Source organism: Melanotaenia boesemani, chromosome 23 (assembly GCF_017639745.1).
Source record: "Melanotaenia boesemani isolate fMelBoe1 chromosome 23, fMelBoe1.pri, whole genome shotgun sequence".
NCBI classification, from domain to species: Eukaryota; Metazoa; Chordata; class Actinopteri; order Atheriniformes; family Melanotaeniidae; genus Melanotaenia; species Melanotaenia boesemani.
The window spans coordinates 8911763-8938996 of NC_055704.1; the positions used below are offsets into that span (position 1 = coordinate 8911763).

Below are 27234 nucleotides of genomic sequence, written 5' to 3' on the forward strand. Positions count from 1 at the left end.
AGCACAGCGAGTGTTGGATGTCCCCCCGCGATTAGACACATTGAAGTGGAAGAAATTATCTCCGATCCTGCGTGGGGCTTTTATCTGTCGACCTGTCTTCTTATTGAGGTGAAATAAATAATATGAGAATAAAATAACCCTTCCTAGCTACCTCAAACAGATTCTGTGTTGCTTGATCCAAATCTGATTTGTCTATGTTAATAATGCTAATATTAAAAGATTAATCAGTATGATAAATACATCCTATTGAGAATAGAGCTAGGGGCTGTGATCCAGTATTTGAAAGGTTTTATTAACCTACTAGCATTCATTTCTGAATAAAACAATTGGCAGCGCACAAGCATGTTACAATTTCACATTCCACGTCAAACGATGATTATGTATTAAGTTTTATGCATTTTTATGAATTGTGACTGGCCATCAGAGGTGCTTTGAGTGGCGCCTCTGCCGGTCAGTGTAAATTCAGATAAAATCTGACAGACTACGGGCGATGAGAAGTCTGTGACAGAAGCGCCATCTTCTGGGTCTACCCTATATTACAAGGAATGGGTGGAGTTTGATTAAAACATCGACACTCCCAGGAGAAGGAGGGGGCCTCTCTGGCGGCTGGAAGTTGGAAGGCAGCTGGCTGGAACTGGAATGGAACTGGGCTGGAAGCCGGCAGGTATTCGGCTGGCTTTCAGCTTGGATGGGAACTTTTAAACCGCTACTACTGTAGTTTCAGAGAGGAGGTTTGGTTTCAGCAGCTGTTTGCTAACAACGCTAACTCACAGATCCAATACTGATGAACTCAAGCGCTGCGTGACTGTATGGAAAACACATTACGCACTGGTTAAATGAGACACAAATGTCCTCAAGAGTCAGAGGGCCAGGATCATTACAAAACAATCCCACATATCTGCTGACACGTTAGACCACATTTGTGGTTCAGCTTCCACAAACTTCTATGTGGTGCTGCTTCTACAAGCTACATTTCCCCCCTGAATGACAAGAATAATGAGGATTTGGAACAGAGTGGCACTTAAGCAACCACAGGGGCCAAAGTTATCTTAGTGGTTATGCCAAATTATTCCTTTCAGCCGCCACTCAAATGACTTTTCAGCAGCACTGGTGCAGCAACCAGTTACATTAAAGCTGGAAGTTTGAGTTTCTACAATCTGTTAGTCTGTTATTAGTGGAAGTAGTTACTTAAAAAAGACTCAAAAGTTTCTGTAGCTTTAAGAACTAATGGTGCACATGTGAGCATCCTCATCCTGTGCAGTGCAATCAAAACCGTCAGTCACTTAACCGGTGAAATGCAAACCATGGTTTAAAGTTGACCCCCACCCCTGTAGAAGTTGTGATGTAATACAAGACTCCCTGCACTCCTCCCAGGTTTGGAACGGTCCTGTTCAGACCACTTTCACATGAAGCACTTGTCACTGACTAGCGACCCAGTCTGCTGTGTTTGAATTTTCCCAAACAAATGGTGCAGAACTGGTGGCTAGCAGCTGGAAAACTTAGTGGTATGGCAGCATGTGTCATAGTTCAGGTCATTTGTGAGGAATCTTGTCCTTTGGATTCCTCAGAATGTTCCAGTTGAACAAAAATATGATTTCATGAAAATGAAACGCATTCTCTGTCAGACTCAAAGCCTAAAAACCGCTGTTCAGCCGTGAGGTCAAAGCTGTAGACAAAAGTAATGGACCTCAAGGGTGAAGCTGGATCAGTTTGACAAAGAATTTTATGTAATTTTATGTGAAATCACAAATGCACATCTGCAAGTTATCAGAAAGAAATTTCCAGAGGAATTTCAAGTGGTGATGTAGCATTGAGTGTTGCATTGCTACACAGGATAACTTCTTCAAAGTGACAGCACACATTTCAAATGAATCAAGTTAAATATGGTAAAGTCGGACAATGATGTTTATAAGATTTTAAATGTAAAGTCATGTCATTGTTTTGATTACTCTCCTTGCTCTGCTTTCGCCTTGTAATTGTGAGCAAACGTTTCTTCCTAGAGGGTCACCATGGCAGTACGATCACTTGCTTTTCTTCTTTCACCACTGCAGAACAGCTGCAGGCTGATTTCAGCTGTGAGCTCTGAATGTAAACTAACTTTCTTAGTCATTCCACATGTAAACATGACTGAAGTCATTAAGTGACACAGTTAAGCTGTTGCCACAAAAAACAAAACATTAAAACCTGAAGGACTGTTTATGAATTTATATGTCTTTGGAAACTACTTGAAAACAAGTGACCTCATGATGTAAGTTCTGAAATATAATGGTGTTTAACACTGTTAAATATCTTTCCTGGTAAAAAGGTAACCATAATCATCCAATCCCAAATCCAAAAAAGTTGGAATGCTGTGTAGAATGTAAATAAAATCCAAATGCAATGATGTGCGAATCACACAAACTCATTTTTTAATCTCAATAGAACATCAGATGTTAAAAATGTGTCATTTTGCCATGTCATGGAAAATATTTGCTCATTTAGAATCTGAGGGCAGCAACATATCTAGAAATTTTGCAACAGGAGCAGTGAAAGTCTGGAAAAGCAACTGGCACAAATCAAAAACTGGAGGAGGATTGGATAACCAATAAGGTTAAATGGCAGCAGGTCAATAACATGACTGCGTATAAAAAGGAGCATTTCAGAGAGGCAGAGTCTCTTAGATGAAGAGATGGACAGAGGTTCACCTATCTGTTAAAAACAATTTTTAAAAATTGTGGAACAAATTCAGAAAAATGTTTCTCAACATAAAATTGGGTAGACTAAAGATCCCACCATTTACCAGCAAAAGATACAGAGAATCAGGAGGAATCTCTGTGCGCATGAGAGAAATCTGAACGGCAAAACTGGATGCTGGTGATCTTATGGTCCTCAGGCAACATCATGCAAAGAAGAAGCCATATGTGAACATGATTCAGACACTCAGTCATCTTCTCTGGAATTAAGTTCAGAGAAGAGAAGAGGAACAGTAAAGCAGCGGACAATTCAAAGCCTGCATCTCTGATGGAATGGGGTTGCATTAGAGTGGCTGTGCAGAAGAAGAGTCCGGGTGCTGAACTGACCTGCCTGTAGTTTAAACCTTCAACAAACAGAAAACATTTGGAGGATCATAAAATGAAAAATCTGGCAATGAAGACCCAGGACTGTTGAGCAGCAAGAACCCTGCATCAGACCATAAAGGGTCAACATTCCTCTAAAACGGCTTCATGCTACACAACGGTAAAAATCCTCCAGTTCCAACATGTTTTCCATGTGTTGCTGCCATACAGTTCATATTGAACTAATATTTTTTTTTGTGAAATTTTAAAATTTCTAAAGTTTTAATATATAAGTTCTGTTGGGAGTATGAGATTTATGAATCATTGCATTCTACTTTACTGACATTTTACACAGTGTCAAAACTTTCTTGGGAAAGTGTTTTTTCGTAAATATCTAAAAAAAACATACAAATATACATTGTGAATTATTACTTCTAAAATAATGCACTGTCCAGGACACAACCTGTTAGCAAGTTTGAAGTTAGCTGGTAAAAGCCAAAAAATTATAACATCTTCAATACCAGTTAAGTTACATTATTGAGGATTAGTTACCAAAACCTGCAGATATTATTCAACCTTCACAAAAACATGGACGAGTTGCAAAGCTTATGTTGTGATATGCAAATTTGCTTGTATTTTCAGAAAGCTACCTACCTGTATAGGTATTAACAAGCTCTCGTTCACTTACTTTAACACAGTCAGACAGCATTTGCATGAAACACTCTATCCAAAGAGTTGTGTCAGTAAGGTTGACTAATTCATTAAGAAATCCTGAATTTTCTCAGCACATTTCTTTAAATTCTTAACTTCTCATCTGGAAGTTCAGAGAATGTTTCCGCTCTGATGGAATTTGCTCATTTTTTCTCTCTCCGTGGAGGCATTTGTTCCTCTTGAGAGTAGAAGTAGACTATCACACTCACAGAAAGGGAACAGAATCTGCCCTGCTGCTGCCTGTGACTTTAGATTATGGCCTGTCAGGGTTCCGGGGTCGCTACGGATACAGCCCAGATGCTACAGCTATGCAGCAGCATGTCGCTGTGGAAACAGGAGGTGTTGACTGCTGAGAGATAAGGGGCTCGATTCTTTCCCCCTGCTGAACACATCCCAGAAAGGCAAGAATATGAGACTGAAGAAGAAAAACATACTCAGAAATATCCATGTGGGCATGTGTAATACATGTAAATAAGATTTTTTCTCGAAACCGTACACCCCCGCTTTCTGTTTTTTCTCTCCCTCAGCCGCCACTCAATTGCTCCTTAATCATTATTATCATGGCTATGACCCTGGCCAATGAGGAAGCAGGAGAGATTTGCATAACTAGCCCCACTTGGTGGACAAGTCCCACTCCAGACCTTATGAGAGTGTCTCTAGTGGGCTTGCTCAATTTTACATATAGGACACTGTGTACAGTTAGATAATGACAGCTTAGAGGGGGGCACAATTGTAAGGTTTTGCTTATTATAAGCAACTTTGGACTTGTCTGACTGTAAAGTTTCTTTCAATAATGATTATTCAGCAGCTAGAGTCTTGGATTTTTAATAGGCTTCCCCTCCATATGATACCTGTCTTTCTTCACTATATCTGCTGAAGAAAGTAAAAATTTGATAGCTTTGCTTCTCATAGCTGGATTTGTCATACTTCTGCTTTAACCATCCCTTTCCTTCCTGACATATCCGGGTAAAAACTGCATTTTTGGAGCCTGTGGCTACTTTGCTAACAATACCTGAAACTTATAAAGTGGATTAAAAGACAGGGTTAAACCTAAAATGGAAATGCTGTTAAGGCAGTGTGTATATTCTTACATACTTTTGTCCATGTAATGCAGATTTCTGTTTCTATTCCCTCATATTTTGGGGAAACACACTTTGTACTCCACTACACTTTATTTTTTTAGCTTTACTTAATTAGCATTTTGTATAATTTGCATAAAATATAACCAATAAATTGGATTATAAATCAACCAACCCAAAAGTATGTAAAGAAATTATATTTGGGTTACACATCACATTAAAGTAATCTAGACATAACCAAATCAATTATTCTACATGATCCTAAAGTTGGCTGTTCTACCAAATAAATTCCTTTCACTTGAATTATAATTTGGTTTACCTTTATAAGGCTTGCAGTCACTTAAGTAGGACATTGAATACTGGAAAGGTAATTTCGATTGTGACAGAGTGTTCTCATGTGTTAATATTCTAGTCTTAATTTAAGTTTGCTGTCTCCAATAAAAACCTTTTTGGTCTTAATGACTTGATCTTGGAAATGTATTGGTTTTAACTTGTTTAATTCTACTAAAATGGTCTAAAAAGCCCATACATATCACCTGTGATATTTAGATTTTATACTCTTTTAGAAGAAATGAGCCTTAAAGAGATTCTTGAAAGTAGAGAGGGACGCCCCAGCTCTGATAGCACTTGTTAGCCTGTCCCAGCATTGTGACACCAGAAATAAGAACAGTGGTCATGACGAGGTGCAAGCCTGGATTCAGAGCCAGATGTTACTGTGAGCTGCATTAGTTACTTTAATTAATTCAGACAGCTATGTGTAGCCAGTGAAAGGCAATGAGTAGTGGAGTGGCCTGTCCTTATCGTTTCTTCAAAAACTAAACGCAGTATGCCAGTAGATAACTGTGGGAGAAAAAAAGGTGAGAAGTAACCAGTAATTTTTTGTTTTGTTTTGTTTTGTTTTATACGGTTAAGTTCAAAGCAACATGAGCACAGACAGACAGATGGTAACCCATCATGACACTTCACTGTGGAGATAGTTAGAGTGCCACTTTTCATGTTGACAATATGTTCAGATGGCTGATTTCTAAGACCAGATTCAAGAAGATAGTCTATACAGTAAAAAGAAAGGGCCCAAGCATTGAGTCTTGAAAGAACATTTAGTGAGGTAGGATTCCAACCAAAAGTATGCAATGTCTTAGCTCATTTAGAGTACAGATTAAAACAGTTTACCACACAAAAACTGCAGAGAAGGCTAGCAAGATATCTATGCCAAAGTCCATTTGCATTATTAATACCAAAGGTATCTCGTTATCCTCATTAGTCTGTTACACTTTTCTGTCTGGATTCTGGTATTAATATACTAAGTCTGTGACAAATTAATTATGTGGACAAATGGTGAAAGAGTGTTGACATATTTACAAAGACAGATTTGCTTTGCATTTGACAAAGTCTACTTTCAAGCGGGATGTCATGTAATTAGAAAACATTTGAAATTTGTAAGAAGAATGAAAGTAGGTGGAACAATAATTGTTAGCATTAAGTCTAATAATCTATTTTTGCAGTACATGGAGTTTCATCAGTGGAAATGTTATCAGGGTGTTAGTGATCAAGATGAAAGTTACATTCATTCCCGAGGTTTAATATAAGTCAAAATGAAGTAAATATACAGGATGCATGACAATACAGATGTTGTGCATCTAAGAACATCAAGTATGCAAGGTGCAAAAAGAAAGAAAGGAAGTTAACAGGAGTCAGTATTCATTACATTTTAATACACCTTGTGGCTAATTCACTATGAAGAAGAAATTGATTATTATGCACATCTATTGTTTCATCTTTTCCTGTCATTTTCAAGTAAGACAAACCACAATATGGAGTGATGTTTTTGTGGTGTTGCAGGGAATCATTTCAGCAACAGCTCTTGGCTGTAATTGTCACTCTGTCACTCATTTTACAGAAGTAGTTCCCCTGACATTTATTGCATAACAATTTAATTGACAAAAACCGTTTCTGCCTCCAGCAACACTGTTTTAAGAATACTGAGCAAGTTTTATAAAACTTTCAGGCTCTCTAATCTTACACTTAAACTAAATTTAAACTCCTATAAGAGAGTTTGGAAGAAAAGGAAGCCATTTTTACTGCAGGTAAAAAGACAAATGACTGTGGAGCAGGCAAAAGCAAGAGTGATTACAGAGTTAAAAACCTTATTTCAATCTTGACAGATTAGTCTTAAAGCAAGCAGTACAGAGAAGAAGAAGAAAGTTTGCATTAAAGAATGCACAGAGGATGATAGAGTGATTAGTAATAACACTGAAGACCTCTAGACTGAGTGGCCTGAAACTCAAGGGATGTCAGCTTTCATCACACCCACATAAACACACTCAGGGTGAAGCACCTCTCATCTGAACCTCCTGAACCCTTATCCTGACTAAAACTTTCTTTATTCTACATCTCATGCTCTGGGTTTTCCTAGAAAACATCAGTTCCTAGTTATGAAATAACAGCCTTAATCAGTGGCTAGCTAAAGGCCTGACCCTGTCCTCGTGGCGCAATCATCGCTATTTGGGTTTCTCCAAGGAAACAGCAAAGACAGCCCATAACAATCCCGCTTTATGACAACATGCCCTGAAAGTAGAAAAACTGAGGTCCTGTGATGTTTGAGAGGAATTAAGTGGTTTTGCAAGTTGAAAACAAGAGTCCGTTGATACACGAGAATCACATTAGGCTGATCACATTGTGTTTCTCTTCAACCTGAAACAGCTGTTAAGTGATGGGAAGGAGAGCCGGGATTAGAGAATGACAGAATGAGGCAGCTAAAAAAAGAGAGAGAAAACACAAAAAGGTAAGTACAAGACTGGTGAGCCAGTCTTATGTCTACTGTCTAGAGCAGTTTCCAACAAAGTCATTTCCTAAGAAGGAAAATCTATAATAAACTCCCAGCAAATGACACCCAACCAAACATAGAGCCCTTTAAAAGTTCAGAGAGGGGAGGTTATCTATGGAGAAGCACAAAGAGAATTTATGAGGGTGTTTTAGTCCAACTGTGCTGCCTGTCTCTTTGTGTCTGTTGGAGATTTAAACAGCAGGATGCCCAATGCATAGACGCTTTTAGCAAGAAAGTACTAAGCTAATACTGCCAGGCTAACAACCAACATGAAACAAGGATTAAACAGAGCATAGTCCCTGCTCTGCTCTAATGGGGTTCAAGAGAAAGATACAGAGAGAACTTCAATTGACCCGTGATAACCCAAGCGCTTCATGGTCTTTATCCTTTTCTTGAACAAATACTTGATTAAGCTTTGCGGACCAAAATATTACATAGATGTATGAAAAAGTAAGTGGAAAAAGATACCTGTAATAGTCTGACTACATGCAGTTCTTTCACAAGGCTGGAAATGTCAGTGTTCTGGTTTATAGCTGCCCTAGAAGGATGACATGTTTAACAGTAAATTGTAGATTTATGATGCTATCACACACAAATGTATGTATGTGAACATTTGAGCCTTAACACCTGCCACTGGAGGCCTGTTTTAACACAGAGAGGCCGTGTACAGACATGGTACGTACAGTACTTTTAACTTTTAACTATCTGTTACATTAGGCAAAATGTACAGTACACAGAGTTGAATGTTTGATGCCAAAGGCCAAGTTACTGTGACCTTTAAGAATCAACTTTGACAGTAAAGTGCAGAAATCAAGTGTTTATTGGCACAGAAAATGTCTAAGAATAACCTTGATTTTTCCCATACATTTACTATATTTTAATCTGTGTTTCCACTACAGTTATGCTGGCCTTGTAAACCACCAGAAACTCCCACCAGTCCAAAAAGTAACAGCAAATATCCATTCTGAAATCAATAATAATTTGCAGTCGGGAACTTGTGCATGGTACTGTTGAGACCTCTATGTGACAAAGAAAGCTCTTGATGCTATGTAAGCAGTACCATTATGAAAGTACCTTTCAATTACTCTACAGCAAGTAATTAAAGAGTGAGCAAACATCCTAACCCCTATATTTAATGTTCACTGCCTGACATACCATCTAACAAAAGCCAACTACACCAATCTGTCATGATTCCATGGCTATTTTGTGTGTGCAAACAACCAGGCCTGCAAAAACACAACAATGGGCGTATTTTTCTTATGAGTTGGCAGAATATTAAGATATACTTTTAAACGGATGAAGTATTTCTGTAGCATTGTAATAATGATAACCATTTACTTAAATTATGCAGAGGTAAGTCATGCTCCAAAAGGCACCAGCTTAAATAATTTATCTTTAAATCTAGGTTTAATGTTTTAAAACATTTGGCTTTAGCATACAATTCAACAAAATTTTAGAGGTGCTAAGTTTTAACATCTTAAATGTCAGTTCTAGATAAACAGTGCCTAAAATTAAAGTGAAACTTAAAAGAACATGGTTAAAGAACACGGTGTGTTCTGAGGATCTCATCTATAAGCCCCATGGTCCAAATATGAGGGATTGGGGTCAAAAAATTGTGACTGAGACATTCCTAAGACTTAAATTTTGCACAGCAGGGACACACATGCTCAAGATGCTTTTGCAGCCAGAAAGGCAACTACTACAGAGAACATATCAGCTTGAAGTACAACACAAAAAGGATCAATGACTGCACTGGTGCACTCATGACTAAGAACATCAATTATATTGCTACATCTTCACATAGCAAATAGTTCTTTGCTGTAGTTTATCTCTATTTTGCAAAAGACCATATGTCTGAGATGCCACTGAAGAATAATTCAAAATGTCTGTATTGCCAAGGTTGCAGGTTTATTTCTGCGGATATGAAAAGCCTGCCCTCATTTTACACTTTTGCTCAATCTGTTTAACATCTGTAACTCTCTCAGCCACTGTTCAGTCTGAGAAGCCGTAGACTCAGGCTGAGAGACTGTCATGGATCAAACGTAGAAGCGGAGCGTAAATGGTGAAGAGCTTGAGGGTAAAGTCCTAACTGACTCTACCTCTCCTTTGTGTCTCAATTCTCTTTTTGTTGGAGTCATTTTGAGCCGATCAACCTGTGAAACAGTGTGATATAGCGACCCTGGGATCTCATCCATCAAATCCACATGAAGTAAGGGTCCTTGGAGGGGTCTCATGTGAAGAAAGCTTCCCAGAGATTTAATCAAATTAAAGATGCTCATCATGGATCTATTTGTGAGATCATTAGCTATAAGCTTGACAACAAGGCCTTAAATTGGTCCAAGGCTGGTTTCCTCTTTAATATTGTTGCATTGAGCACACAGTGCTCCACAACCCTCTCCATACCGAAGAGCTTTAATCTCCCAGTGGGCCTCTGGGCGACCCATCTAACACACATTTGCATACATCTGCATATTTCCCATTAGGCTCCACTTGTTGCCTTTTCATGGAAAACTCGGATATGGTGATGATCACCCTCAACAGTAGTGGTCTCATCTTTCACAGCCTCATTCTTCCTTCCGTTTCGACCTAATAATACTTCCACACACCCTCTTCATCCCTTGTTTTCACCCTTTCTGTGTGTTTCTGCCATAGCTCGGATCAGAGAGCAATATGGAGGTCTGATGCGGAGACAAAGGGAGATGCTCTCGGTTAGATCAGAGGCGCTAGCTATGGTAAACCATCTGGGGCCAATGACAGCCTCTGGCCCGGGAGAACACAATAACAAGACAGAAGAAATGAATTTGGCGCACAATGACCACGACTGAACCAGACTAATTAGATTAATATGTGATCAACTATTCAATTAGGCCCATTCAGCTGCAGAGCTCTAGAGGTATGGATACATGCAAATGAGATGAGTGCACAGAAATTAAGAAAAAAAGTCATCATGAGGGAAAATGAATGAAGTGTGTTAAATATGTCTACTTATACAAACAGGAGGGATTGTATAGCTTTAGCTAATGACTGTTTTTACTTGCAATTCAAGTTGTTTAACATCATATCACCCCTACTAATATCAACAGAATAGAAATTAACAGCCCCTTAACTAACAATAACCTCTTTATGATCATTATAGCTTTTAACAATATTACCATGATGTTTTCAAGTATTCTCTGATGGCAGAACATTCATTTTATTTAGAATCTGCTCATTGAACTGGCTATGAAAAATGCTGGTCAAAACAAGCTCAACATCTATGTTCAGTGTAAGTTTCTTGACATGAATCAGAAAAAAATGAATAAAAGCTGAAAATGTAAAAATACGTACTAAAAGTTTTTAAATCACAGCTGGATTTGCATCCAAATTAATTTAAAATTAAATAAATTTTTGAGAAAATTGGCTAAATGAATATGATTTAAAACATTTGGTTTGATTCTAGATAAGTGTTACTTCTACAGCCAGACATAAATAATGAAAAGGTGCAAACTTAAATAAAGAAACACAAAGTCAAAGCAAGACTAACAAATAATTTTTAAGAGCTAAGTTGAATGTTGCAGGTTTTTGGAAGCGATCTGTTAGCAGACCTGTCTGACCTCTGAGAACACCTTCAACTGCATCAGTCTTATTAATACTTTATATCTAGAGACCCTAATTTCCACTGTTCCTAAGAATGAAATCTGTTCTTTTATGGTGTTCTATAATGCTTAGCTGTTTGTTGCACAAATGTAAAAATTTCATGAAAACTGCTGGATGATAACGGAAAGAGCTGAGTGTTCAGGTATCTGAAATAAGACAGTTTTTACATATACAATACTACTTCTTCGCACACAGGTCCCATTCGTACTGTTGACTGTTCACACTTGAGTCTGATGGTGGTCACATTTAAATCATAATGTGAAGAACCAGGCAAAAAAAAAATGTATCTCAGCAAAATATGAGAACTGAGCATAAAGACCTGAAATGTAAAACATAGCCTGAGTCATAATACTTACAAAGGGCTGGGATATACTTGCTGTGTACGCAAACGTGCAAGTAAACGTTCTGTCTGTGTATACTGTATATTTGCTGCCACACGACAGAAGCAGGCCGCCAAAACGTTCGATTCTGGAGGTCAGGCAGTACAAAGCACTTGGCCAATCTGCCTGTCACGCTGTATTTCTGGGGCATGTCCATGAACAACAGTTCACCAATCTGTTGCCACCTGTTAAGGCATGAGTGTTTGTCACTGTGAGGAAAAATCAAAAAGATTACGCTAGTTGCAGACAAGGTCCGAGAGGTGCTCTTCAACTCGTGCACGCGACACGTTACCTTGCGTCAATGTGAGTGGTCTTGCGTTTCTAGCATGCTTATGTTATGCATCCAGGTTTTGATAGAAAGAATATAAGTGGATACAAGGATGGTGATAGGCTGGATGTGTCCCTTTAGCTGGCTTCACAGTCAGAGGTTTCAAACAGACTGACTAGCGTTGATGCATAACATCCACCAACCTGCCACCATGGCAGGACGATGTAAAAATGGTCATTTTATAAGTATGAAAAATGAATTCTTAAGTAATAAATAAGCTTCAACATAGGAGATAATTGCATATCCTTTATGGAAAACTGCTTTGAAAATAAAAAGCTAAATAAAGACGGTGCAATGCTTGACAAAAAGTGTCAACATTCACCTTCCCCTTGCTGCTTAATTTTCTGTGGGCCGCTAATCAACTGCCTGTCTCTGCTCATGAACTTAGAGGGAAACCTCGAGCATTTAAATGTGCATTTAATTGCGTTGGTTCTGGAAGCGAAGTTAAGTAAGAGCTGAGAAATACATTTCTTAATGCAACTTAGTGATGCCCAGCAAATCAAAGACCATCAAGCGAATTAATGAGGGAGAGCAGTGAGCGCATTAAGAGAAGAGACGAAGCGCTTCCATAAACAAATATGCATCTCTCAACTAGACGGCAGGGACAGAGGGGTAGTAAGAAAGATGGAATAAATAGGCTCTGTCGTCAACAGGCATGAGACGTTATCCATCCAAACAACGCTCCCCACTTTAATGGTGTAAATACAGTCACATTGACATGCACACCTTTTCCTCTGCTGTTTTTAAAAGGCAGACAGACGCTTCTTCAGCAGCATTCCTTTGCTGCTGAATAGAGCTGCAGCAGCTTCTAAAGAAAAGGAGAGAAGCGGGCAGGAGGTGGGGGGAAGCAGTGGAAAGGAGGGGGGAGCAGAGATGAAAAAGAGGAGAACTAGAAATATGAAACCTTCCTGGTTATTAAAAGCTGTCTTGCAAGGGCAGCGCTCCTGTCGTTAAGTACTCTTTCAATTATTAACATCCGACGCTTTTATCCGCTGGCATACGAATGCCAATAGAACTTCAACACACACTTCCATTGATGGCTTTCTTTCTTATTTGGCAACATCCAAACACACACACACACACATCAGGTATTCAACTATAATTGTTGCAGAGCTGGTGAGGGAACAGGTCAGGAGTGAAAATGATTATATAAAACTGAATGTTTGAGGCTGTCTAGAAGCTTTGTAGGTATGAATTGACCGCCTGAGAAAAAGAAAATAACTTAATCATCATAGCAACACTCAGTACTCACAGAGACATTTTTCATCCTGACATAGCCAACCTCTGGAGGGAGCTGCAGGTGTACACTGGAGGCCAACAGCTCCCAGGTCAGACACAATTTGGGGCATTTTTCTCGACTGTCAAGTGGCCGTCAAGTTTCAGCAATAAAGGGGAAGAGATAAGGAGAAAGATTTGAGATTGTTGGGACTGAGCTGGGGGCAATAAGAGAGGTACAGGAAGCTTTTAGGGTGTTATCCAGCATCTCTGTTTGCAGCTCCAAATGTTCCTGAGCCTCTGATGAGACGGGATCATGTGACAGATTACCAGCACAAATGCTGCTCAAAGAAAAGCTGGTATGAGAAAAGGTCCAAACAGACCACTGGCAAATATAAAACTGCTGGGTAGTGTGTGTGTGTGTATGTGTGTGTGTGTGTGTGTGTGTGTGTGTGTGTGTGTGTGTGTGTGTGTGTGTGTGTGTGTGTAGAATGACTGTATGAAGTTCATGCCAAAATGTAATAAAACAGAAACAAAATATTAATCATATACTGATTCTCTGACACCAATCTTTGCAAATTATGTCAAATTTTACCAAAATAAAATAAAATAAAATAAAATAGACAAATCAACTCAAACGAACCTCAAGAAAAAAAACCAATCTTTCTCAAATTCTATCCAACCTACGCATTTAACAAAACATAAAAACATGCAAGCAATAACTGAATGAATAAATAAGTACATAAAAATAAATTTAATTAATAAAATAAAAGCAAAATTTCAGCTCTAACAGAAAATAAATACTTTTTTTTTTTTACATTTTTAAGACTGGGACCAATGGATTAAAAAAAACAAAACAAACAAACAAAACAATAAACAAGCCTTAGAGCTCTGTATTTTTTAAGAATAGTCTTCTTCCAAAACATAAACATAAATACACCTGTATTATATTAATCAACTTTTTACCAATCTGCTTCTAGAACAGATGATCTTTGTTTTAGGTCCTCGAAAAATTATCAGCGTCAAAAAATGAGAGACAACTATCACACGACCATAGACAGGAAATAACTTGGCTAAATGCAAATGTTTTTGTAGGATCATTTGTGTGTGTGCTCCATCAGTAAGACATAAAGGGCAGGTTAGGTGCTGATGGTGTTTTGTGCGGCTCTTTTGGACTCTGAGGGGACTCGGTCATTCTGCCCATATAAAGTAAGCAGAGCAGGGAATGTTGGGTTGACGGTGAGCACTGCTTATCGACCACGGCCCTGTGCATTTCGACTCTGGAGATGGAGCACGAGGCACTGGGGCGTGCTGACGAACATCCCCCAGGACCCCTGTCCAATTACAGCTCAAAATGAGCCAGAGGAACGTAGAGATTGGGCTGGGCACACAAAGGTGATGATGGAGGGAGGGGAGGAGGCTGAGAGATGGAAAGTAAGGGGCCAAGGATATGAGTAGCTCTTGAAATTAATGGGCCAGGGTGAAGCGGGACTCCCAGACCTGGGCACGGGGCTTGCTGATGACTTTAAGTCCACTCTGAAGCAGCCATTAAGAGGCAAAAGGTTCTAATAATCTCAGGACACAGAGCAGACAAGATTCTCCAGATTGCAGCTGACGTAGCTTGTAACCTCAACTTCAGCTGCCATGCACCGGTGAGTTAACTGTGCATGACACCATTACAGGAAGTCAGACCCCACTGATGCCCAATTCAGCTTATGATCGCACATCCAAGCTGAAAAATTCAGGTTTAAAATCCAAATTTCATTCTGACGCACATCACATAAAAAGTGGCAAATCAAAGGAATTCAGTAAAGATTTTAATAAAAGCTGCTGCTATGAGGCTCTCCGTTTAAACAGTCATATTTGGACAACTCTGCTCTGAGAGCTATTAAGCAGAAATGTGTTCGTCTATAAAAGAGCTCTTCAGTGTGTGATTGCCATTTAATAGCTGGCCATACGTTTATGCTTCAGACCCGCGTTAATGTTCCCGCGCACTGGGGACTGTCAGCAAGTGAGGGGAGAGAACCCAAGGCCTCATCCAAATTACCGTCATCTTCCAAAGCACTGCATTGAGGGGATGAGAAGAAATGTGGCCATTATGCGGTGGGGCTCATTGCCCACACATTGTGTACGGCCACAAGATATGACACAGGCAAGAGTTATAGTGTTGTGATATCATGCACTAAAACAACACTAAATCTAATTTGATTAAAAACATGATGCCAGATTAATTAATTTTCAAGTAATACCCTGATTGAGTCTAATTCTACATTGGATCAAACAACCGTGAAAAGCACTTGCTGCATCACTTCCACCGCTCTCAAATAACAGTTATAGAGCAGGATGATAACAACAAAGCTTTATAGAGTCTTCCTCAAAGTAAAAACAAGCATTTCCTGATACTTGAAAACAATTTCAATTTAAAGATGGAGAGCAGTAATACAAGGTGTCAGAATCAGTTGCAATCAAATAATAACCCTCCATCATTTAAATCCTCTCAATGACAAAAGTGGCAGAGATGAGGGCTCTTGTGCTCCGATGCACAAAGAAAACACGACTGTAGGCGGCTTAAGAGAGACAAGGAAAAACAGACAAGTGCATTTAAGGTTTTGCTGAGAGTCAGTGGTGCTTCTTAAATGCGTACAGTCACATCAATGGCCTGTTAAGAGAGTGTAACCACGGCAACAGACAGCAGGATTGTGTCTAAAGAAAGAGAGATGGTTTGTGTTAAATATTTGCAACGTGTACTTACTGTAAAAAATTTTTATAAGTGTGCATGTGGTGATATTAATCACATCTTGGGACTTGAATCTAACTCTAGTGTTAATCAGATTTAAAACCTGATTTTTGTTTGGAGCTCCATTTAGAAATAGTCCCTGAAACTAAACTAAACCAATTTAAATATATTTAAAATAAAATAAAACAAACCAAGAAGACCCAACCTGGGACTTTTTTTATACCTAAAGCTGGATCAGAGAATATCCAGCAAAGATTGCAAGGTGTTGATTATAATGGCCGTCTCATTTCATCGCATTTATCTCACTCCTATAATGCCAGATGCAAACAAAACAGCTGATTCTGAATGATTTGCATCTGTTATTTGTCTCCATGACGACAGGAGAACTTTTAAGTTGAATAAAGAGAAGATTACAGAGTAAATTTACTTCCATTTACCTGTCTGACAGAAAATGAGGGCCTTTAAAAAAAAAAAAGAAAAGAAAGAAAAGAAAATGCAACAAGGATTTAGCTTATTATTCTAATTCATAAACAGATTGACTGAATGAAACAATGACTAATGACAAAAGAGACCTTTTAATTCTAGCTGAGCAGCGCCAACACCATTATAGATGTCAGAAACATGGAGAGGAATCACTGCTGCTGGTTAGAGGCCATATGTGCCATGCCATAAAGAAGAACAGGCTGACTGGGGCTGTAAGCTGCGAAAATAGTCTCCAATTAGTACTTTACATAAAGCAAAACAGGTCACAAACTAGAACAGAGCAGATATGTAAAAAATGAAGAGAAATGTTTTCACTTCCTTGACTAGACTTTCAAATGACACTTTTTCACTTAAGTTGCTTCAGACGAATGTTAATTTGAAAACCTTGATTAGCCTTGGTGCTTCACTCAGCAAAGGAGCAGAGAACCCAGGTATATTTTTACAATTTTGTTCATTAAGAGAAAGGATTACATGTGTCACAGCAAGATACATAAAATAATTCAAGCAGCTGCAGTAACAGCACACTTAACTAAACCCCCAAAGTCTGTGGTGAAAGTTGCACTGTGATTTTTCTTTAAGATGCATTAAATAACAAGTTCCCTAAAAGACACATGAATGGTATAAATAACTGTTATATGTTCGTAAGCTAGCCAATTAGAGCAGTGTGACAGTGCAAAATGTTGTTAAATGCACTGTTTTTCTCTTCCTTTTTTTCGACAATAAGTTTTTTGATGATTGTGAGTTTCGTGGAAATCCACTGGAGACTTTCGAAAGGCTAAAGTCTCCAGTAACGAAGTGCCCGGAGAAGTAAGAGTAGATCATGTTGTGCAAAAGGAAAGCAGAACCATTACAACACCCTCCTTCACAGCAGGAGTTTGTTGAAATGATGTCCCAAGTACAACAGTGCTTCTTAGGGTTGCGTCATGCATTTCAATCATGTTTTTGTTAAAGTCATGGGTGAAAAAAAATCACTGCCATGATTGCATTACATGAGGCTTCAAAACTATTAGAGACGGCTTGAAATGCTCAGCTCATTGCTGGTGATCTGTAAGAATCAGCAGTAACAAGAATTCTGCTGGAACAGCTGACATAAACACTGGTTGTAGTGAAGTAAACAACACCAAAAGTTTAGCACAACTGGGGTTTGTTGAGAACAGATGGAGCCAAACTAGCCAAAACAGGCATTTTCGAGACCTCAGCTGAACTGTATGTATTAAAATCTCTCTAATTTATATTCTGTTTTCCTTAATCAGAGTTGGCATGAATGCATGTTCATGACACTACGGTCTCACCTTTGCCTTTTAGACCCAGAAGCAGCATCCATCTTTTATACAAAACTTTAGCTCTAAAACTGAACTAGCATCATAGTTTAGGTCTTGGGTAAAAGGGATGCAGTTAACTCTGAACAACCTATTGCCACCATTAAAGGAACAAAGAAGAATAGTTCTGTTCAGGTTTTCTTAGACCAGGAGTGTCCAGCTCCGGTTCTTGAGGGCCAAAATCTTGCAGGTTTGTCCTGATTTAAATTAAATAGCTGTCCTCAACAGCTTGTTGTCAAGATCCACCCAAGAATGTTGACCCATCAGTCTGATTCTGGCTGATTCGTGTGTGCAGCAGCAGGAAAGTCAAAACCTCGAGGACCGACTTCGGACACCCGTCTTAGGCAGTGTTTTGTGAGAAACCTAAAGACACTCGTTTAAAAAGTGGCAGCTGAACGCAAATAAACCTAAGAAACAAAATCATGACATTTTCAGGACAGGTAAAGTCAGAGCAGGAGAACAGAAGTTCAGACTTCCAAAGACGTAAAAGTGAACAAGATCTGAGAGATTGTTGTTTTAGAATGAAGGTCTTCACAGTAACCTAATAATACAGAAAAAAATTGCAGTACATAGCAAGTGAATGCCATTTGATTTGGTTATCCATGATTTCCGCTTTAATGGCATTTACAAATGCATTTGCAGAAAAACTGAAATTATTGGATGCACAAAGATCTCCACATCTGGTTGGATCCTTGGAATGATGATCCAGGGGTTATTGCAGAGCTTTTTTGGACATGTGGAGCCAAAAACCACAAACTGACTTTTCAGTGACATCTAGTGGTGAAGGTGCAGTTTGCAGCTAACTGAATGACACCTTTCAAGTGAGTGGTAGAAATGAAAGTAGCTGCTAAAACTGCAAAATATAGAGCCAGTGTTTAGTTTGTCTGTTCTGGTCTCATCTGTAGAGCTCATTTTAAGATAAAAGAAAAAAAAATACACAACAATGTAATTATGTGTGCAGTCTAAACCTAAAGCACAAGTATGAATCTATATTTATTGCATTTATCATGTCAAAATGAATAAAAGTATAACATTTGAACAGCACTGCTTTGAACACGTTGGTAAGAAGGGGGTTTTCCGGTCCTTCACACTGACATGACAACTCAGTCTGCAGTGAATCAGCTCTGGTTATTACATCATACAATATTTCTGCTTTAAGGTCTCCACCCTGCAGCATTGCTCCATTTTCAACAGTGTGTGTGCCAACTATTTAATGGAGTACACTGCATGTGATATTTCTGTAAATCCAATTTCTTATTCATGCTCTGGTTGATCTTTTACAGCTGCTCGTGTCATACCTGAGGACATTTTCCCTGTGACCTCTCACCACTGTTAGCCTTCTGAATCTGGGTTTAAGTGAAAACCACATTTTGAAATTAAAGAGGAGAACAAAGGCTTGTCTGCCTTCATCACGATCGGCTGATTGTTCGGCAATATGCTCGGACAAATTTGGCAGCTGGTGCGCCTCCATAAACCATAACCGTTTGTGTTGATTAAAGATCCCTGTTGACCCCTCTGCAGTCAATCAGCTTTGCTTCCTGCTCTGTTTCACCAAGACAGTTTCTGGAAAACAAAAAAAATCAAGCCTGTCTCCTTTTACATTTGTTTCTTCTTTTTTAGCTCGCTCTGTTTTTAATTCCCTCTTTTGTTCTCTCTCTTTCGCAACACTCCAGGGTCACCATCTGCATGGCAACACTCGCAGCGTGACACTTCCCTAACCCAAGGAGCGAGGGAAGAAAGGAGCGACAGAGCACAGACTTATCTCTCTCTCTCTGTTCACAGGCCAGCCATAATTCATTAGCTCTCCCCCTCATCCCTTCTATATTCCCCCCCAAATGTGTCCACTTGTGTGAAAGCAGATATTTGTGAGTGAAGCACTGAAGCTGCTGACTTTTTTTTTTATATATAAAACACCATTCAGCATGTTTCAAATGCAACCTTTTCCACACCAAATCTCATTTGGAAAAAACGTTTTGTTTTTTTTAGAGTGGAGATGGAAAATTTCCATTTATGGCGTAAAAAATAAATCAAGCTGTATTTTTAACATGTCTGGTTTTAAATAAAATGCTGATTTGTGTCACATTTATTGATTTATAACATGTATAAGTGGAGTAATGATTTCCTTTGCAGATACCTGCAGGGCTGCACAGCGTCAGTCTGACCTATCAGCACGACCCTTGTAGAAGTAAACTCTTGCTATTATTGCTCAGTTTTCATTCAGCTTCTGGTATTTTTTCATGTAATCTGCATTCACTTCGAACATCCATCAGTTGCACACACAGAGAAAGAGATTATGTCGTTTTATTTATTTATTTTTTTTACTTCCACCAGGCAGTGTGCCAAAACTCTATTTTCTTGACTCTCACCTCTCATCCCTCCTCTCATTGCATTATTTTAGTTTCAAGAAAAAAACTATCTATTCAAACAGAATCTATATTTCTTTCTCTCCCTTATTGTCTTCCTTTTTCCCCCATGGTTGCATGCATGTAGACAATCACTGTGAGGGAATTCAAAAAAAGAAAAAGAAATTAAAAACAAGGGGTGGAGGAATGCTGCATTGGAGTGTTCAGTGGAAGGAAAAAAAGGAGGGAGTTAAAAAGAAAAGGGTGGAGAAGAGAGTCTGTACTTCCTCTGTCTTTTAAGCCATACGACATAAAGAAGGTTGTGTGTCACTTGGGTTTAAAGCTTCTTTATGGGCCCGGCAGCCGTCGTGCACATGGCAGCAGCACCTCTGAGAATAAGACTATAACAAAGTACAGCACTAAAATACAGCCAGAGGGAATGATTAGCGTGTGTGTGTGTTTACGTGTGCGTGTACAAGAGAGCGGGAGGCGGCTGGTGGAAAAGAGAGCGCCATGCTCCAGGTGGTGCATTATTAAACAGATTTGTCACTTTGGGCCAGTGGTGTTAAGTGTGTGTGTGTGTGTGTGTGTGTGTAGGGACCGGTGTATAGGTTAGAGCTGAGATTGAAATAAGTGGAAAAAAGAAGACAATAAAGAGGAAGTAAGATTGGAAATACGGCAAAAAGAGAAGGAAAAGAAGGAGAAAATGTAAAAAGTAAACAATATCTGAGAAACACAAAAAAAACTAAACGTAAATGCTAAACAAAATGTGAGAAAAAAGTTAAATATTTGATGCACATTTGTGATTAAAACATGCAGATTACCTCATGCTCGCTGGCAATATGGTAACCACAGTACAGGAACACACACGCATCCTATGAATTATTATCCATCATCGTAACAGTTAAACCAACCTGAAATTTAAGCATTTACACAAGCGGGTACAGATGCATGTCCTCACAACATGAGAAATGCAAGCACACACACACACACACACACACAGTGTCATGTGGGGTGTGTGTTACAGTTGTGTTATAAATCCCTCCGGCTGCTGTTGACTAAGCTGATCTTTGCTGGATGGGAGGAAAGCAAAAAAAAGAAAGAAGAAAAAACAGCTTTCTGCATATGCCATGACAGGCAACAAGACTTGTTTTAGACTAAAATAACATTAAAGAGACAGACAATGTTCTCAGTGTGTGTGTGTGTGTGTGTGTGTGTGTGTGATCTGAATGCCTGCGGTAGGTAATCTTACTTTTAGAAGAAATCAAACAAGAGGAAAGCTGAAAGTGCCAACAAATGCAGAGCACAGGACAAGAACAATGAGCCTATGCGCGCGCACACACACACACACACACACACACACACACACACACACACACACTTTAAATGGCTGATGATTCAGCATTACAACCAAAATGTGTTGGTAAAAGCAGAATAATCACCAGTTATCCAACTCCTACAGGAGGAAGAGATGCGGGAGGAATTTTATATATTTTTTCTTTAACCTTTTTCAAATTTCCCTTGATGCTTTTGTTCTTAGAAACACTGGAAACGACTCAACAAATGTTATTTTCACCACAAACCACTCCTGAAACTCAAGATAATAAACAACTAGCTTCTTAAGTGTCAAGGTTTCCTGCTATTTGAGTATAAATACACAATAGAAAATGAGTTTGCAGCAGGTTGGATAGTAAAATCTTAAATTTAGGAGATTTTCACGATTATTCCTTTTTCTGCTTCTCCCTGGCCACTCCCATCTCCATCCCTCTCCGTCATCTTTCCTCAGTCTATTATATTTTATGACACACACTCACCTAAGCTATGCAATTATCTCTTTCTGATTCGAGGGAATTGGGAGAAACTCGGCCCTCCCCTTTCTTTCTCCTCCTGCCCGCCTCCTTCACACAGATGCTGAATACCAAATTGTTCGTCATTGCTACAAAGGCTTGATTGGCAGCGGTGGGAAGTAGAGAGTGAATTGTGAGTCGCCTTCCTTTCCAGACATAATGGTTATGAGACAAGTTTTCATCAAGCAAAGAACAAAGGTCCAGACCAGGGTTCTAATTTAAACTCAACTTAGAAAACAGACTTTCATTTCATTTTGGAAATGAAAATAAAGCCGTCAAAATCCACAAGTTCCAACATCAACCATATGCAGCAACGTTTCCCTTGACCCTTAGAGGTGATTTCTTTAAGCCAATCTTTGTCAAAACCCAATGAACAGCACTGAAAATAGCTCATCGGGGCATCATGTGACCAAATCACTGCGTCAAATTCAGCTTCAAGCACCAGCGTCCAGAGAGCAAATCAGAGCAGGAGGAGGACAGAACATGATGCCCTCATTTCAATGAGAAAATATCAGAAAAATCTGAATCTTCCAACAGATTTACAAACATTAACCTGACAACAATTATAGATTACGATGGCAAATCTACCAAAACAGCTACGCATGACAATCAGTGATTAAAAAAATGTGTTTTTTTTCTCATGTAAAGAAATTTAATTTTACAGCTTGAAAACATTAGTGTCTACCTGACATGTTTTTACTGGTACCCTGTAGTTAAAACCAGTATAATCCTGAATGGTGGAAAGGTCTGGCTTAGAGATAAAGTGTCTTACACACTCTTGTGCTGCACTTGCACACACTACCAGAGGGGATTTAAACATTCAAACAGTGGTCTTGGTAATTAGGCAGATGGATTTGAGCCTCTCCTCCCGGTCCAGGGGGATATGAAGCGACACGTAATGCAAGCGGACAAACTCTTTAAGTGGATTAATTAAAACCAACACCGCAGGGTCAAAGGTCAAGCCTCCCTCTCACTGTCCACCAACTCGCTGGATTTCGCAGGAGCTGTCGAATGGTGAGAATGAAAAAATTTGAACTGATTGGACGACAGTGAAAAACGGACCCTGAAGAGATGTTACAGGGTTGAAGCGATGGTGGCGGAGTGCAGCTTTATAGTTCTAAAAATGACTTCTCCATTATAAAAAAAAAAAACCTTGTGCTTCCAGTTTGTATCCTGATGTTAAAAGAATAAATGAATGAATAATAAAACCTCATCACCAACACGCGCACATGTGTGTGTGTGGAAGGAAGTTGCAATCAAATGATGTTAATGCTGTTTCTCGTCGTTAAATAAGTGAGCACTGGATTCCTGTCACAGATACACAAGGCTCTCTTATGACATGACTTTGTTTACAGGTGGTACAGTATGTAAAGCACGGGAGCAGACACACCCTGTTTGTGATCAAATGCATGCACACACACTTGCCACTGGCATTAACTCCATACTGTGTTAAAATGAAATCAGATTCCACAGAGCTGCATTAACTGGTTAACTCTGCTCATTCATGCACCTCTCGCTGCATGTTTTGCAGCAAAAAACTTTAATAAAAAACATTTTTCATAATTTGCTTCTTCGAATTTACGAGGCAATCCTGATCCTAAAATATGAACTTAACATTTTGCTCCAGCCGTCACTGCAGTTCAGCCGCATAACGATGTGTTCAAAAATAAAAACAAATAAATAAATCCGGCAATAACAAACACACACACACTCTTACGACTGTGTTTGTGTGTCTCTAAGTGTGTGTGTTTGAGCGTGACGGAGGTGAGTCTCATTAGGTAGGAAACAAGAATGCCACTGAGGTGCCTTATTATCATACGCAACTGAGAAGTGTGTTTCTGGGCTTTTCTGAGCGTGTGTGGCTGTGACCCTGACGGAGACAGGAAGAGTGTGTGCGTGTGTTTGAGAGGCTTTATTAAGATGCACAGTCTTTGCAGAAGGACAGCTGCCCCTGCTTCTAATCTGAGAGAACAAAGGTTTTAAAGCGAAGAAACAAGAGACAGAGGGGAGGTAAATACTTCCATCTCCTCTTGCAATCCTTCCTTCCTTCTTTTCCCTTTTCAGCAACCAATCCAACTCTCCTTTTTTATGAGGCGACTGGCAAAATTAAACTCTGGATTTCATGAGAAAATGTTAAAACTCAAACCCAAAGGTTCTCACTGGCCTTTGCCTTTTCCACCTGTTGAGCGAACGTGGCCGTCTTGAGGCCTATATGTCAATTATTAACTATCTGAGCTAAAATTAGCTAAAAGTGACATTTTTAATGCCACCAAGAGATCTGTCCCCGTTAAGCAAATGGACGGCAGGAAGGAGTGTGTCCACAGAGAAAGTCTTTACTTGGGCTATTTATGAGTGTGTGTCAGGTCAGCTGTATGCCCTATTTATCAGTCTGAATGGTCATCGCTACTTGTTTGGGAATGACATCATTAACCCCCCCCCCCCCCCACAAACACACACACACACACTCACCCACCTTCCTGGGTACATCAGCAGTTCACAGAAATATGCCTGCTCCGCATTCCCCCGCTCATTTTCTACTTTGGATTTGTAGATAATGATGGTGGGATGGAGGGCAGTGTGCAGGGATAAAAATGATAAAAGAAGGAAGAGGAAGCATTAAAAGAATAATTCGAGGGTCTTGAGGGTTCTGCCTCCTCTCCCCGTCTGTAAAATAGAATTTGCGATAGTCTTCGCCGAGTCTGTCGTGGGAATAATGACTTATTTATCAAATGGCTGAAATATTCAGGGACGAGGCCTTTTAAATTCCAGCTTTTTAAATTCATAGGCTTTTCTCTGAGATGCTTAATGACAGTGAATGCATTCAGAGTGATTTGCAGGTCTGAGAAAGAGCCACATGTTCTTCCGATGAGTCTAATAGCAGCTTGACAGAAATGAGAAAGTGCTCATTGAAGGCAAGTGGAGAGAAGTTTGAACTCTGACCTCATAGGAGGCTCAGAGAATCAAATTTGTATCAGGACCGCCCTCATGGGTCCCGATCCAAGAAATAAATGGCTGTGTTTGCTGGAGCAGTGCTGAAAAGATGTTTTGCAGCTCTGGAGATCAAATTTAATGTTCTTGAAGGAAGAGCTGCAGCAGGCAATCAGCCATGAGTACATGTTACAAGATAAATTCCTGGAGGGGCGTACTTTTTCTGGCTCAACATTTGGAGGGGCCATATCAGCATGGGAGGGAGGAGCTGGTGGGGGTGGGAGGGTGATAAATGACTGTTAATTTTACTTTTTGGCTAAAATGGAAGGAGTTTGGAGATGATGGTGTACATGAAGTGCCGCGCGGGGTAGCATCGAGGAGGTTAATGAGATGTACGCGGACACAACAGCTCGCATGCGTCAGACTCGTGACAGAGCGGAGGAGATGAAGAAAGATGAGCTCAGAAAGTAGAAAGAGCGCTTTTCTCGGCGCAAATGTGCGTAATTACGCACCGCGGCGCCACTAACATGGCTCAGGCGAAGACCTCCTGCCAACGCCGCGTCCCACCCTTATTTTCTCCAAAAACACACGCGTACTCCTGCCGCTTCCTCACCCCCGAACCCTTCTTAGCTATCACTCTCCCCGCTCACAGTGGCGAGGTTGTGGACGTACTAAGAGGGCGCTTACCTTAAAACGTTCCAGCTTTTCAGAGGGTCCAGGTCTGAAATTATAGAAACCATGGTCGACTGGCTGGGCAGCACCGGGAGAGGGAGGGGGCGCAGCGGAAAAAAGATCGAAAGAAAAAGCGGCGCAAAGGCTGTAAACTCCGTCTGCGAATGACAGCGATTGCTCGGATGCAACCCGTCCTGGTTGTTCAGTGGGTGATGAGCGCTGTCACAGCTTCTCTCACACACTCTCTCTCGCTCCCTCTCTCCTTCTCTCTCGCGCGCACACTCTTCCCGCCCCCTCCCGTACAAAGCTTGCGCTCAGCAGACGCGTCTCCGAGCTTCCTTCTGTCCTGCTTTCACAAGCAGAGCTGCTGCTGGAAATGCAACGATACAGTGGAGAAGAGAAGACGAGGGCTCACCCCCACCTGCTAATATTATTTACCCGTTTTCTGCTTGAAAAAGAAAGAAAATAAATAAATAAACAACAAAATAAACAAAAAAACAAATGGAAGGGGCGCATTTTAAGAGCTCTGTTGGTTTGGTCCGGACAAATGTAAGTTATAGGCTACAAATAGTATGCAATGAAACAATAAAAAAAAAAAAAATCTAGTCACTACCACAGCCACTGTTTTTAGATTTAAATGCTACTATGTGATACCAAAACACACACACACACACACACACACACACACACACACAAATTGGACATGTCAGAGTAAAAATTGCTGCAATTCAGAGTTCACAGAGAACACAGTCAACGAGCATCTTTCTCTCTGCAAACCTTCTGTCAGCCCTGACTTCCTGTCTGACACCACCACATCCTGTTGATAACTGCTGCTTTTTTTTTTCTTCTTCTTTTCACTTCTTCTTCCCTCCCCTTGAAACAGTAGCAGATGTGTCATCCTTGGCGAAAGAATGACAAAGCAATGGCCAAGTCCCGCTTATTCTAAGCTTCTATCTATTTTGCTCATTGGGAAGAAAAAAAAGAAAAAACATGAGCCTTGATAGGAAAAAAGAGAAAGTGTCAGAGCTGTGTCTGTTCCAGATAATGTCTGGGATAACAGAGCAGAATGTGAGTCAAAGTCTCAGCCACAACCGCTGTAGTTACGGCACAGGCTGCTTGTTATTTTTGGGGTTAAAATATTAGTCAGATAACAGACAAGCTGACAGGAAACTGCTGCAGATTAGATATGGACAGTTTGTTCAGGACCATGAGATCTACTATCTGAAATTCAAGCTTTTTGAAACAAGCTGATCAGCTTTAAATCAACTTTAAATGCAAAGAAAAGTAACCAAACAGACTTGATCTTAATGTTGAGTACTCTGTAGGTAAGACCTAACAGTAATGCAGTGCAACAGCCTGGCGCTCTTAGCATCAGCAGCCATACTGCGCTGGCTTTAAATAGACTCAATTGGACATCTGTTTCACAGAAGAGGAGGTGGAGGAGGATGGAGACAGTTGACAGCATCTCTCTCCTTTTCCTCTGTCTCTATTTCTGTCTGTTGTGCTCATATAGAAACTAATGCTTTTGGAAATGCATGCACACACACAGATAGATCAAACTGTTTATTTCTCTTCTGCGCTGTCGTCATTTTTGCAAGATAATCTTGACGGCAGGCCTGACACCTCATAGAAGTAGGATTTGGTGCATCTTTACGAGCAAGTAATGCAGGGAAACACCTGTCTGCATGTGCAGACAGA

At 39.9% G+C, this 27234-nt stretch overlaps 1 protein-coding gene across 1 annotated transcript in view; it reads right to left on the reverse strand.

The window, feature by feature from the left end:
- The window catches only part of celf2 (cugbp, Elav-like family member 2), a 255452-nt gene extending 229672 nt beyond the window's left edge, over nt 1–25780 (reverse strand). The window contains exon 1 of the mRNA XM_041977214.1: nt 25552–25780. Within this exon, the coding sequence (XP_041833148.1) occupies nt 25552–25604 (53 nt within the window). The 5' untranslated portion in view covers nt 25605–25780. The remainder of the gene's footprint in view (nt 1–25551) is intronic.
- Nucleotides 25781–27234: the final 1454 nt, after the last annotated feature.